This window comes from Capricornis sumatraensis, chromosome 9 (genome assembly GCF_032405125.1).
Source record: "Capricornis sumatraensis isolate serow.1 chromosome 9, serow.2, whole genome shotgun sequence".
NCBI lineage: Eukaryota > Metazoa > Chordata > Mammalia > Artiodactyla > Bovidae > Capricornis > Capricornis sumatraensis.
The window spans coordinates 61,198,438-61,211,999 of NC_091077.1; the positions used below are offsets into that span (position 1 = coordinate 61,198,438).

General features: G+C 53.6%; 1 protein-coding gene across 3 annotated transcripts in view; it reads right to left on the reverse strand.

The window, feature by feature from the left end:
• Positions 1-3,761: 3,761 nt before the first annotated feature.
• The window catches only part of CAMK2A (calcium/calmodulin dependent protein kinase II alpha), a 62,007-nt gene continuing 52,206 nt past the window's right edge, over positions 3,762-13,562 (reverse strand). For all 3 annotated transcript variants that reach the window (XM_068981140.1, XM_068981139.1, XM_068981141.1), the window contains 3 exons: positions 10,493-10,568; positions 7,823-7,917; positions 3,762-3,994 (listed from right to left, as the gene is read on the reverse strand). In XM_068981140.1, the coding sequence (XP_068837241.1) occupies positions 3,762-3,994; positions 7,823-7,917; positions 10,493-10,568 (404 nt within the window). The remainder of the gene's footprint in view (positions 3,995-7,822; positions 7,918-10,492; positions 10,569-13,562) is intronic.

Here is a 13,562-nt window from a genome sequence, read left to right on the forward strand (position 1 = left end):
AGAGGAAAAATATTGGGTAGGGAGGGACTTCTGGAACAATTCCTTCATTGTACAAGGAAACCAAGGTCTGGAGGAGAAGAGCCTTGCCCCAGGTCCCTAAGAGAGACTTTCTGTTGGCCATTGGTGGCAACTCATTGCTCTTGTTAAGGGCACCCCAGCCCCATCCCTGGCTCTAAGGCTAGGACACACAGGTCCAGGCATAATCCCATAGTGATTGGCTCAACCTTGAGCTTGTGACCAAGTTAGTCCAATCAGAATAAAGACCTGGGTCTTTATTTTGCAACGGAGAGGAACTAGAACAGGAAACAGACATACTCCCCCAGTGCTCTGCTTAACCAAGACAGAGAGACAGCAAGTGCACAGAAGTTGGTAGCTATTTATTGCACTGAAAACACCAAGAATAAAACAGACACCCCTTCTTCCCCCCAACCCCACAATAGCAGAAAGTTTGAGCAGTGGTCATTCAAGTTCACAGCCACATATTTTAAAAAAGAACTGAAACAAACCCCCAAACAAATAGTAACAAAGATACCAGCACGGGGAGTCTGGCAAATACATCCCCTAAAGGGTCTCCCCTTGAAGGGAGACAGGAGACCAGGGGTCAGGATCAGCGCTTGCTGGGCGCACACACGGGAGAATGCTTTCCCGTGGATGTGTTTGCATGCCGGAGCCTAGGACTTGTCTTAGGTCTGGACTTTTTTGCATCTACAGGATGTTTGACTGTCTGGTGGTATTGGGCTCTGGGCCACTTTGTCTGCCAGTCTCCCTGCCTGCTGTCTCAGGATCACGCCATGCCCTGTGGTCCACACCAGCTGGCTGCACACCCACAGGCATGGCCTTCGCAGTGGAGCCATCTCAATGTGGGGTAGGGACCAGCCTCCACTTCTCTGGCATCCAGAGAGGGGCACAGTGGACAGGAGGCGTGTCAGCAGATGAAAGGCAGGATGCTGGTGTCCTCCAGCTCAGCTCCCTCTGGTGGGGAACCGAGGGGTGAGCAGGGAAAGGACTTTCCCAAGGTCACACAGCAAGTCTGGTCAGAGCTGGGAATGAAATCCTAATAACCCCCCAAACGTGGCTCTTTCCCCCGCAGTCCTCTGCTGATAAGCAGAGGACAGGCACAAAGACGGGGCTGAGGGGCAGCTGGGGGAGAGCAGGGGGACTGGCCGGCCCAGAAAAGGACAGGAATCCAGCCAGTGACTCACCCTGTCGATTCTCATGGGTGTATTCAGGGTTCAGTCTTCACCCCAGTGTTCTGTCTGATCCCCCATCAGCCCTGTAACATAGGCTGGGCAGCAATATTAACCCTTTTAACAGAGGGAGAAACTGAGGCTGAAAAAAGGACCAGACTTTGCCTTGGTAATGGCAGCAATCCCTCACCTTTGGCTTGGGGATGGCTGTGGGAGCTGGCAGCTTGCAAGGGAGGCAAACAGTTTTGCTGCTGGGACACTGGGATCACTGGGCCTTACTGGGAAGCCCTCTGGACCTGGGACAGACCAAGTGCCTGCCCTGGGCCTCGGCAGCAGGGTCTCTGCCAAGGAGAAAGGCCAGTGATCAACCAGTTTGGAGACCAGGAGGGCTGGGTAGCCTCTCTCCTGACCTGCGGCCCCTGCCCAGCCTGCCTCACCTGTCCCGGGGGCAAGAGTGCAAGAGAATGGGCCCAGCAGACAGCTCACGATCAGGGAAAACTCAGGAAATACTGGGTCACATCCCATTAGTCCTGCTCCACTCAACACCCAGCATACCCCAGAGGTTTGGAGGGATCAGAGAGATTCCTCCAGATCTTTGGAGATGTGGCTCTTCCTCCCCTAAAATCCTCCAGAGGGGACAGTATCTCATGCTGGCAAAACACGGCCACACAGAGGCCAAAAGCACAGAGAGGCAGCAACATAATTCCGAGTCGGACACTGAGAATACAACCTCTATTTCTTTTTTTGTCCAAAACATGTAGATTGGTTTTGCTGAGTGTTATTTCGTCTTCTTTTTTTTTATTTCAACATACTTACTGCATATAAAGTCATGCAAAGAAAACAGTGCAGACAGTAGATCCAGGTGGACGTGCCAAGGCATTCCACATCAGAGTCAATCCCAAGGGAAGAGGGAAAGAGAAAGGAAAAGAGAGATGCAAACCACAGCCGCAGCAGGAGGTGTGAAGAGGAGAACTCCCAGTGTTCTTTTTGGACCCGCATGAAGACACATGCTCGTGAACCCCCCAGAGATGGATGGGGGGGCGCTGAGGGTGGTGCACAGATGTAATGAAATCCTGGGCAGCATGGTAGAAAGGATCTCAGTTTGGGAGGCAAGCAAGATAAAGTCCAGATACTGCCACCCTGACAACCTCCCCCACTCTCTCTGCCCAGATTTGCTATTTCTTTATCAGCACTAACATCTGATGCTTGTCCAGTTCCCAAGGGAACCTGGGGACTGAAATGTCAGAGATCCTTCCCTGTCAGGCTGAGTCTACCTCAGCCCCAGATAACCCACAAGTGACAAAGTCCATCTCAGAGATGACAAAAAAAAAAAAAAAAGACCTAGAACAGGAAAAAAAGAAAAACTACCCCTCAGCCCTCTTCCCACCTCCCTTCCCAACCCAAACCTTCTCACAATAATTTGAGAGGTCTAGTTATTACATAAATATCCATTAACGCGAAATCCACTTACGAAACACACAGAAGTTTGGCTATAAAAAGGCATGCGGTCCGAGTAGAAGCGATACCTAATGGTTGTTTTCTTTTGCCCTCGAAAAGCAATCAGATTCTCCCCTTCGGATATGATGAAGCTGGAATTCTCCAGGCGGGATGGATGGGTGGAATGGGCAGCTAGTGTTGGAAGTAAACATCGGCAGAAGGAAGAAAGGAAGAAGTGGGGGCACCCTGAGAGGATCGAGCCCCCCACACTGAGGGAGGAGGGTCGAGAACAAGAGGGCAGGACAGGATGGGAGAAGAGTTGGGACGGAGGTCTGAGGCAGCAGGCTCCTGACATCTTGCTCCTCTTTTGCCCTCCCCCACGGGGGAGGTTGGTGCAGGGGGCTGGCTGTTCTGCCCTTCCCCAAGGACCCAGAAGAGGGGAGATCAGGGAGGGGGTTCTGGCGGATGCCACCTTCCTCCCGGCTCTGCCCCTCCTCCCCAGCCCCTGGGTGAACACACAGCTGGGACCTTGGCCTCTGGCCAAGGCAAGACCAGGCCAATGACAGCTGGGAGGGGGGTCCTCGGGGCCAGCACCCAGGGCACCTGGGCCTGAGGAAGCCCCACCCTGGCAGGGGACAGAGAGCAAGAGTGACAGGTGGAGACGGGGAGATGTGGCCATTTGCTCTGAAGTTGTGATGGCTTTTGCGAGTGGACAGGTTTTCTTGACACAGGTATAAAGGTGATGGTGATAGTGGTGGTGGTGGGATGATGCAATTGGGGGAATTCCAGCAAAATCCAAGTGGGAGAACCAGCAGCCACATTCCACGGACAAAGAGTGGATCTCTGGGGTACAGCGCCTCCAGCCTGGTCCTTCAGCTGCAAGACACGGTTGACACAGTGGGTAACGTGGGTGCTTCTCAGGGCACCATGCCCACCTCCTTGGATGAAGTTCAAGTTGCCTCCCGTGGGTCCCACCCGCGGCTCCTGCCCCCACCCCCTGGGAACCACAGGCCTGGTCTCCTCCCAGTGGTCTTCCCACCTCTGGCTCAGGGCCCGTCCAGCACCCAGGTTCCCCAGAGTGTACCACCTCCAGACCGACACCACCCCGCTCATTTAGATCATCAGAAGGAGGGGCTCTTACTGCGGCAGGACGGAAGGCGCCCCGGATCTGTGGAAGTGGACGATCTGCCATTTGCCATCCCGGCGGTGCCAGACGCGGGTCTCTTCCGACTGGGCCGTGCGGGGGATGCCGCCGGCGTCCAGGTACTGCGTGATGCGGATGTAGGCGATGCAGGCCGACTCGTCACCCATCAGGTGGATGTGGGGGTTCAGGATGGTGGTGTGCACAGGCTTGCTGTTCCGGGACCACACTGCAGGCGGGGACGGGAGGGGGCGGAGGAGTTGCACCTGGGGGCCTCCGGTTCGCTTCCTTCCCTCCCCCACTTCTCAGCAACCGCTTCAGCAGAGCACCTCTGCCTGCCTCATTTCCAGAGGAGCGGGTCTCTGCGACAGGGCTCAGCTACCTGGGAGTCAGGGCACGGCTTGTAGATGCCTAGATCAGTCCCCAGGGGAGATACAGTGGACTTCAAGACAAGGTGAATTCTTCACACTCAGGGGAATGGAATTGAGAATCACGGTATCTCAGACATAACAGGTGAACGTAGTGTCAGGTGAGCTTAGACCAGAGTCTCAACCCAGATCCCTACAGAGGCCAGGAGAGTACAGAAACAAGGGGGCTGAACTGGGTATGAGATGCTAGATGACTACAGACCCTGTATCTCGGGGTGAGGGGCCAGTAGGGAGTGGTGGAGACAGTGGCGAACAGGGCACCGTGTCCCTTCTGGGGAGGCGCCCTGTGCGCAGCTTCCTTGGCGTTTGCTATGTAAGTGGGACTCATGTTGCCACACCTCATTTTTCAAGAGAATCTAGAAATCTGGATTTCTATGTCAATGCCTCAGTTTTAATGATGACTTTCAAATTTAAAACATCATGCAGACTGTATGAAACATGTGTAGTCAGACACACCTTATGGGCACCTCATTAGCCACCTCTATTCTCAACGTATAGAATTATGGAAACTTGAAGAACATTAAAACTGTAGAATCTTGGAATTGTAGGGAGGTACTGGTGGCCATGGGATGTGGTCATGGAGCTTTCCAGAGTTAGGGGGAACGGCACAGCTCTTATAATCATGAGAGAACTGACAAAACCAGCCCTCTCTGTGTAATATGTGAGCCACAATTATTACTATCATCATCACCACCAGCTTGGATTTAGGAACTCTCAATTTTTCTCAGCAAGACAGAAAACAAAACACAGGAAGACAGTCACCTCGGGAGGGGCTGGACAGGGGTCACTAGGATCTTGGGCTTCAGTGGAACCCTCACAGCTTCCCTCAGTGTAGCCCAAACGTGCCCAAATCCCACAGGAGAGCTCATGCAAAATATAGATTGCCCAGCCCCGCCTTTGGAGATGCCAGTTCAGGAATCTGTCATATTAAAAAAGCTCCCTCCCTTCTCCCATCCTTTGATTCTGATGCCCAGCCAGGTTTGTGAGCCACTGATTTCCTGAAAAATGTAAAAAAAAATTTTTCTTTTCACAACTTCGGAAAGCATCCAATAATATCTGCTCCTAAATATGATCCTCACATTATACCCAAGTTTTAGATAAATGACCCCAAGTCACCGAGTCTTGGATATGTAGACTAAGAGGCTTTTATAATTCTGGGCTCTTGTATAGCAAGAGTGAAGAACTTTTGCATATAAGCTTCGGAATGACCTCAGAGATCAGAGGTCACCCTTTGGCCCTCCCACAAAATGCAAGGAGGCCTCTGTGAGCATCCTCAACAGCATTCAAGGCTGGAGGCTCTCAACACTGTTTAGTTCAATGCATCCATTTAGCAGATCTGGAAACTGAGGTCCAGAGAAGCAACTGGACTTGTCCAAAGCTGGGCCAGTCTCTGAAAGAAATGCAGTAGAACCTAAAGAAGTCAGTCTCTACGTGGGACTGAATTAGGACAATCTAAAACAATCCCCAAAGGGATAGAATTTAGCACCGTTGAGGGCACTGGGCCTTACTGCTGTCTGCCAGGGCTGGGGTCCTGAGAGTCATTTGTAAAGCAATGGTCACCCTAACGTGGCATTTCTTGAATGGAAACTAGGCTCCCAACATCTACCTCATGGATAGCATGGGAGAAAGGGCCAGGTCCTCCAGCAGGAAAAAGCAGCCAGGAGGGTGAGACTTGCACCAGGGCAGGCAGTTACCCTGTGTCTTGCTCTTTTCGATCCTTTGATGTGATCAAGTGTTCAAGCCCAGAGTCCGGGGAGCCAGTGTTATGATGGGACTCACTGCCAGAGTTTAGGTCAAGGGCTTACACGGCCTTCCGTGTCTCCTCCCCCTTTTGCATCCCTGAGTCTTAAAAGCCAGCTCAGCCTGATCTCTGCTCTGTGGGGCTTGTGGTGTTCATTGTGGGGAACCAGAACCCCCCAGAGGACAGACCAGTAGAGAGGTGCCTCTGGTCATCAGCTAGGGAGCTCCAGGGTGAGCGGGACTGACTGTAGGGTCCAGCCACCTCTCTTCACACTCTGCTTCTGTTGCTAGCCTTGGAAAAGCAGAGTTTGATTTGTCAAAGAAAAATGTAACTTCCTTCTTCACAGCTTTTTGGGGATGCTCTTAAGCCCTTGTACTCTGCAAGATTCTGTTAGTCTGTGTGCAGACAGGAGAGGAATGCCCAGCTCTGGTGCCCAGGTGAGGGGATAACACGGGGAAGGGAGGAGGCACTGGAGGCAGTCAGGACCAGGTTCTGTCACCAATAATCTGGGTCCTTTGGACAAGTCGCTTCCTCTCTCTGGACCTCAGTTTCCCCTCTGTACAATGAAGAGTTGGACTAGAGCCAACTTCAGTTGCTTAAGTACTACCTTTGTTATTACCATCTACCTATACTTACTTTATGGCAACCCACTCTAGTATTCTTGCCTGGAGAATCCCATAAACAGAGGGGCCTGGTGGGCTACAGTCCATGGGGTCGCAAAAAGTCGGACATGACTGAAGCGATTTAGCATGTGCACATACTTACTTTATGAAAATATTTCCTTAAATTGATTCACTTTATTAATGTAGATACATTTATTTTAAAAGACAACTTTCTAAAACAATCATTAATGAATAACCAGTCTTACAGAATACACTTTTAATAAGCCCAATGAAAATGAAATCAAATTATATAATCTTAGCTCCATGCTCTTTCCTGCAAGGCACCTGGGCCTGAGACCGCTCTCTTTTTGATAAAGAGGTGAGTTAGAAAGTCAGTAGGTATTTAAGAGAGACTGACATTACGCTGAGCCTTTCCTCTTGGCAGAGCCAGATGCACTGTTAGAAAGGGACCAACTTGCTCACTGTGTGAACCAGCGCTGTTTCAATGGGTGCCCACAAGCACCAGATCCCAGAGCGTTGCCTCAGTGCCTCCCCTCTGGGGGACCTTGGCCATGCCTCTTCTCAGGGCCTCCCTCTGGGTCCTAAGCTGCATGAGTCTAACCTGCGTGTGCATTGGTTTATCCTTGTCTGACCCAAGGCCAAGGCGAGACACAGACGCAGGCAGAAAGCGCCCTAGGTCAGGCCCAGCCTCAGCCCCCTGACAGCCCCAGGGTGCAAAGCTGCCAGGGTCTCTCCTGCAAAGAGAGGCCTGGGAAGGACAGACATGCGGACAGAGACCTAGACAGACAGGCAGGGCACAGCAGTGTGAGCTTGGTCCCCCTTTCTCCCCCAAGAGTGCATTTCCATGCCCACTCATCAGGGCACCTGCAGGACAGCAACCTACATGCCAGTTTGCAACCAGCTGGTCAGCTGGGCTGGCTACAGGCATTCAGGTGACTGTAACTTGGGGGTGTGCCCCTGGGGGGGCTCCCTTATCTGTAGAAAGGGAATAAAGTTCTTCCCCAGGCTCTCCCAGGGTCATGGGCAGGCGAGAGCTGAGAGGGCTTGTCACACTGATTCAAGGTCCCCATCTGCAGCCACAGCGGTTGGACGGACCAGGCTTAGGAGAGAGAACCAAGGCGGTACCAAGCCCTGTCCACACAGGCCCTTCCTCCTCACTGGCTCCTGAGCCGCCCCGGGGGCCCTGCCCGTCACCCTGCTGTGCCATCTGGCAGGACACCGAATAGAGCAGACAACAGGCAGCCCAGAGGGAAGGGATTGCTCACGGTTTTCAAAATAGAATCGATGGAAGTCCAGGCCCTCGACCAGGTTCCCCAGGGCCTCGGGTTCGAAGGCCGTCATCCCAGGGTCACACATTTTCCTGGGGGGAGGAAGTCAGAGGAAAGATGGGCTGGGGTGGCCTCTCGGGTGCCCCCTCTAATTCCAGGGGCCTGGACCCCAGGAAGGTGAGCCTGTGAAATCAAAAGTGACTGCACCCACCTCATAGGATCAATGAGGCTGCGGAGGGGACAGGGCTGGGACAGGGACAGTGTGGACGCTGCTGACTGGCAGGTGCTACTGGGAACTGGGAAGCCTGGGTCCAAACCATGGCTCTGCTGCTTACACGTCATGAGACCACCATGCCCCCTGCCCCCTAACGTCTCTGAGCAAGAGGGCCATACCAAGATGCCAGCAGGGATAACTCAGCCTGTACACAACTCTCCAGATTACATCGCATCCCCCACCTCAGGCAGCAGATCCATCCAGAGGGGGCTTTCCTAATCTGTCTTCCTTGGGCAGGGGGACCTTTTCCTTCACTTTAAATTGGCTTCTGTTCACAGCAGGCGTGGCCCTGGAGGGGTGCATTTTGCTGCATTAAATGAAGGCATCCTATTGTTGGCAGCAGCGTCCTCTGGGAGCCGCAGCTCCCTCTTCTGTGAGATGAGGAAAATAGCCGTCCAAGAAGCGGCGCCTGGGAGGAAGGAGCTGGGGTGTGGCTGAGCAGGCCCTCTGCTGTGTGTGTTTAGCTCAGTGCTCCCACTCACGTCTGCTTTCTGGGAGACCCTAATAGCCAGATGGAGGGAGGAAAAAACTGTCTCCCCCATCCCTAGGTCCCTGAGATCGTCTATGACACAACGTGGACCCCTGTGGCAATGACAGTGAAGCCAGGGACAGGAAGTACCCCAGGACAGACAAAGATCCCAACCTGGGGAGGGACTGAAGATAATGGCGGAGGGCCCAGCCTCATGTGAGCCGGAGCTGTGGTGAGTGCAGGGCGCCCTGCCCTTGTTCTGCCCTAACCGCTCTGTCTGCGTAATTCCAGACAACTCGCTTCTCCACTCAGAACCTCAGGTTCTCCTGACGGATTGGCCAGCGGGGTTGTTCTCAGATCATGTGAGATTCCCAGGATCCTTCCAGATCCAGAGTCCTTTAAGGTGGGGCTCTGAGCCCTGACCATCTGGAAGACTAAGCACCACCTCGCTCTCCCCAAGGAACCCCTCTGCAGGAGGTCTCTGGACCTCCGAAGGGACTCAGAAACCATCTGCTGCAGTTCCATTGTAGGGAAACAGGCTCGGTGAGACGAAGGGGCTTATCCAGGGTGACACAGAGTCAGACTCAGCACCACAGGCCCCAGAGGTCATAGCAAGGGGTCGAAACCTAGGCTACAGAGGAAGTGGTATCGCAGAGGTGGAAGACTCGGGGGGTCTGGGTCAACAGGAGACACCTCTCCTTCCCTCCCTCCCTGCAGCTGTGTCCCCAGAGCCACTCTCAGGCTCTCTCACCACTGACTTAATTCTTTTCAGGGCCAGAGGCAAAATCTGTTCAACAGTGCATTTCCGTGTCTTTATGCAACCCTCAGGGGCACACATGCACACACACCCATGCACACCCCTTATGCACGCAGTCACAAACGTGCACGTTACACTCACGAGTACATGCGGCCTCCGTCTCACACCTGCACCTTCCAAGGTCCTTGTTTCTCCAGAGATAATCAGCAGATTGCTGGGGCTTTGTCACCTGCTGCTGCTGAAACCCTCCCACGACCAGGATGCACCTGGCCTGCCCAGCCTTTGAGAAACAAACTTCATCTCCTGGGCATATAGCAGTAACCAGGATCAGGCTGCCCAAGGAGCAAAGCCCACCCAGGTCATTCCTACTTCACCCAACAGGCAAGGGTCATTTTGCCCTTAGTTTGCAGCTTCTGTCCACCAAAAAGCATAGGTGGGGTCTTCAGACCCGGGCCTTGTCAGCCCTGGCCAAGACGTTGAGGCCTCAGCCCAGAATCCTGGCTCTCCTGGGGGCCCAGTGAGGTCCGCTCCTGGCCTAGACCAGCAAGGCTGAAGATGACCACCAGGGGGCGCTCCAGCCCAGTCTTTGTACACTGGTCGCTTCTCCAAGGGCTGGCCCAGGTGTGTAGCGAATGTGTCATACCATTTGTTTCATATCATGCTATTTTTGCGCACTCTGCCTTATCCCTGGATGGCTCAGAATTGCTTTTTGAGGTTCTTTTGCCCCCTGCCTGCTCACTGAAGTTTGGTTTTCTGCCTGCTCCTGCCCATCTGAGGTCAGAGGAAGTCCAGTGTAGCCCAGGCCCACATGGTCAGACTGAAGAAGGGCCCGCCTCCCTCCCCTGCTTCCCAGCTTATCTCCCGAGGAGGCCCATGTTGCATTGGAAGCCACCCCCTCTTCCCTTGGGGAAGGAAAAGAGTTTTGTTGGAATTCTTCCTAGACAACAAGATAGGAGCAGGGAGAGGAGCAGGACTGAGATATAGACAATTACTGTGAGCAAAAAACTCAATGAAAGCATAAAGTCAGAAGGCACACCAGACTGAATGAGTTCAGCCTGATTCACGGCACATGCAGTGTGAGTGAATGAGGGTCACAAAGACCCCCAGCGTTAGCCATCAGCGCCCCCGATTCAGGCAGGACATGCAGGATGCACCCAGCCGACTCACGTGTAGGACTCAAAATCTCCATTGCTTATGGCTTCAATCAGCTGCTCTGTCACTTTTATGATCTCTTGTTTCCGCACTGGAAGGCAGGAGGGGACACAGAGAGATAATAGTGATCGTGACGGAGGTGTGGCGCCAGCCACCGGGTCCTGAGCCCTCGCCACGCACCAGCCCCCATCCTGAGGGCCTCACATTGTCTCAGCTGTCCTCACGCTGCCCCTGGGTGTCATCACTCCCGGTTCATGGAAGAAGAAACAGGCTCAGAAAGGTGGCAGGGTGTGAAAGTCCCCTCGACCACAAAGGGCAGAGCCTGTGTCTTAGTTGGCAGCCTCTGCTTCCAGACAGCGAGCATGGTTCTGGCTCTAGGTCTGATTTGAACCCAAGTCTTGACTCCAAAATACACCTTTTCCATCACCTTGTTTTGCCACCTGAATCCAAGCAAGGTTACCTGTGACGATCACCACCGGCAGCCAAAAACCAGAGGTTTCCCTGTGGTCCAAACCAGGGGCACTAAGGAAGGGCTTAGGGCTTATCTATCCCTTGGATCTGGGTGAGTTTGTATTCCATTTGCATACCTACAAGATTCAGGCATGAGCTTTCCAGTACTTTCCAGGCATAATGAATCCCAGTTACTGACACCTGGCCTCCCCTGTCTGCCACTGAAACACCACAAACAGCTGCTGTCTTTCCGGTAGAGGAGTAGATATCAGTTTTCTTATTAGGTGTGTGACGTTCTGTGCCCTAGCTTTCCCATCTGTAAAATGGGGATGCTATCACCTCTTATACACTCAGTGCTGAACAAGCAGCGTAAAGAACCCAGGCTTCAGTATCAGCAAGCCTTCATCTGAATCCCAGCCTGGGTCGTTATCAGCTGCTCAGCCGTGGGCCACAGGTTGTTTTCCCATCCATCATATGGAGACGATACTGCCCTCATCCCAGAGTTGTTATGACTACGGGATGAGATGCTATGCCTGAGACACTTGGATCAGAGCCTGGCACACAGTAGGTACACACCTATATCCTCCCAGATGCACCGTTGTATCTGCTCCTCACCCCCTGGGGGTGGGGGGAGGCAAGGCCAGTTTCCTCCTATTTGATACATGAAGAGACCAAGCCTCAGCAATGAAGGAACTGGAGTCACATGTCCCGGCTTCCAGGAGGGCTGTCCTGCCAGAAGCCTGACTCAGTTTCCCGGGTCCTCCTTCCCTTCTTCCCCAGGCTCAAGCTTGACCTCAAACCTGGTCAGTGAGCTGGAGGCAGCCTCAGGTGAGATGGAGGACATACTGCCCGTCTCTCGGGCCGGGAGCGCGGGAAGGAGGCTGCTCCCATCAGAGCCCTTGACCCGGCCTGCCCCTCTCCTTACCAACTGCAGGGGCCACCCTGGCCCACCTCACACGGGGAGCTCGCCTCAGGCCCAGAGGACACAGAATCACAGAGCACCCAAGCCGCAAGAACCTCGGCGACCACAGACTCAGCCTCCTTATCCAGCTATTGGGCAAACAGAAGCCTGGAAAGAGGTGCGGCCCGCTGAAGGACACAGAACATCCCGGGTGTGCAGTCTGGCTTCCAGCGCAGGGCCTTTCCCAGAACCTGGGAGCTCCAACATGTTCCCTGTCACGTTGGGCCCATGGCCTGTCTCTTCCCCAACTCAAATATTTAATATGAGCACTGCAAAGGCTCACTGGCCCCTGGAGCAGGCCTGGCTCCACAGACATTCCTTGCAGAACGAGGGAGCGTGCCAGAGTCAAGCCTCGAAGCTTGAAGCCTCCCAGCACAGCTTCCTACACTGCTCACTCCCCGTTCAGAGATGAGCTCCAGCCACACTGGAGGCGACAGGTGAAATCGTCTGCTCCGGTGTCTGTGCAGCAACAAAGCCATCATCACTGTCTCTGCCCCCCCGCACCCCCCCACCACGTGCCCCTCAGGGCAGGGCCCCATGCCCAGCACAGCTCTTGGCACGTGGTGAGTGCTCAGTAGACATCACCATCTTGGAAGTTACCATCTCCAGTGTCAGCCACCACAGTGAGCGACACAGTCTTTGTCTCCTGGCTCCTCTAAGAATCACCAGGACTGGGAATGAGTGTCTTAGACCAGGAGCTCTGCCGGGTGACCCTGTCTTGCCTGGCACTGAGACAGGCAGCATGAATGAATGGGTAGATAAACCAAATCAGGGTCTGGGGTTGCTGTCTTTGCCTTGTCCCCTGGAACTGCCCAAGTTGCCTAGTGGCCTCTGTCCCTTGGAGCCCAACAACCCAGTTTCCTGGTCAAGCTAGAGACTGAGGATGGAGAGAAACAAACTGCTATCAGGAGACACCTCATTCCAGCCGCTCCCACGTGGAATCACAGTGACCCCGCAGGGCCTGGGGCCCTGGCAGGCCCTGGGGCCCGAGCCACCCCCCTTGCTTTGTCTGCACGGCTTTACATGCCCTTCCCGCTTGACATTCCATGAGCTTCTGCTTAACACTCTGTCTCCTGTGGGCTGCTTCTCCCCAGAGTGTCAGAAAGACTAGCCAAGTGGTCAAGGGCACGGATTCTGGAGCCAGACCCCAGCTCTACTACTCAGTAACCATGTGCCCTTGGGCAAGCTATTTCCCCCTGCCTCAGTTTCCCATATGTATAATGGAGCTACTAATAGTACTTACCTCATAGGGTGGTTCTGAGGGTTGAGTTAAGAATATATCAACGAAAATAACTAACACACATATGGTCCTCACTCAGAACCAGCTACTGTTCCAAGCCCTTTATATCAAGTCATTTATGTAAATAATGATGCATTATGTAAAAGTGTTGAGAGCAGTGCCCGGTGCTCCATAACTGAAAGCTGTGATTATCCTCAGTGGAAAGCTCTGAATTGGAAGTTCCCCCTGAGGACAGCCTCTAGCCAGGCCGGGACACTTCCCAGCAGCCTGATATGTGATGCTTCAGTTTTGGTTGAAGCTTTGGGGCTTGCAGCCTGCCTAGGAGGCCACCACACTGCTGGAGAGCATCTTCCATTTGCACCCATATCCTTCTTTTACATTAAAATCTTCCCCTGAAAGCCCCTTAGTTTCTGGGGCCCTACACTGTGTACCTG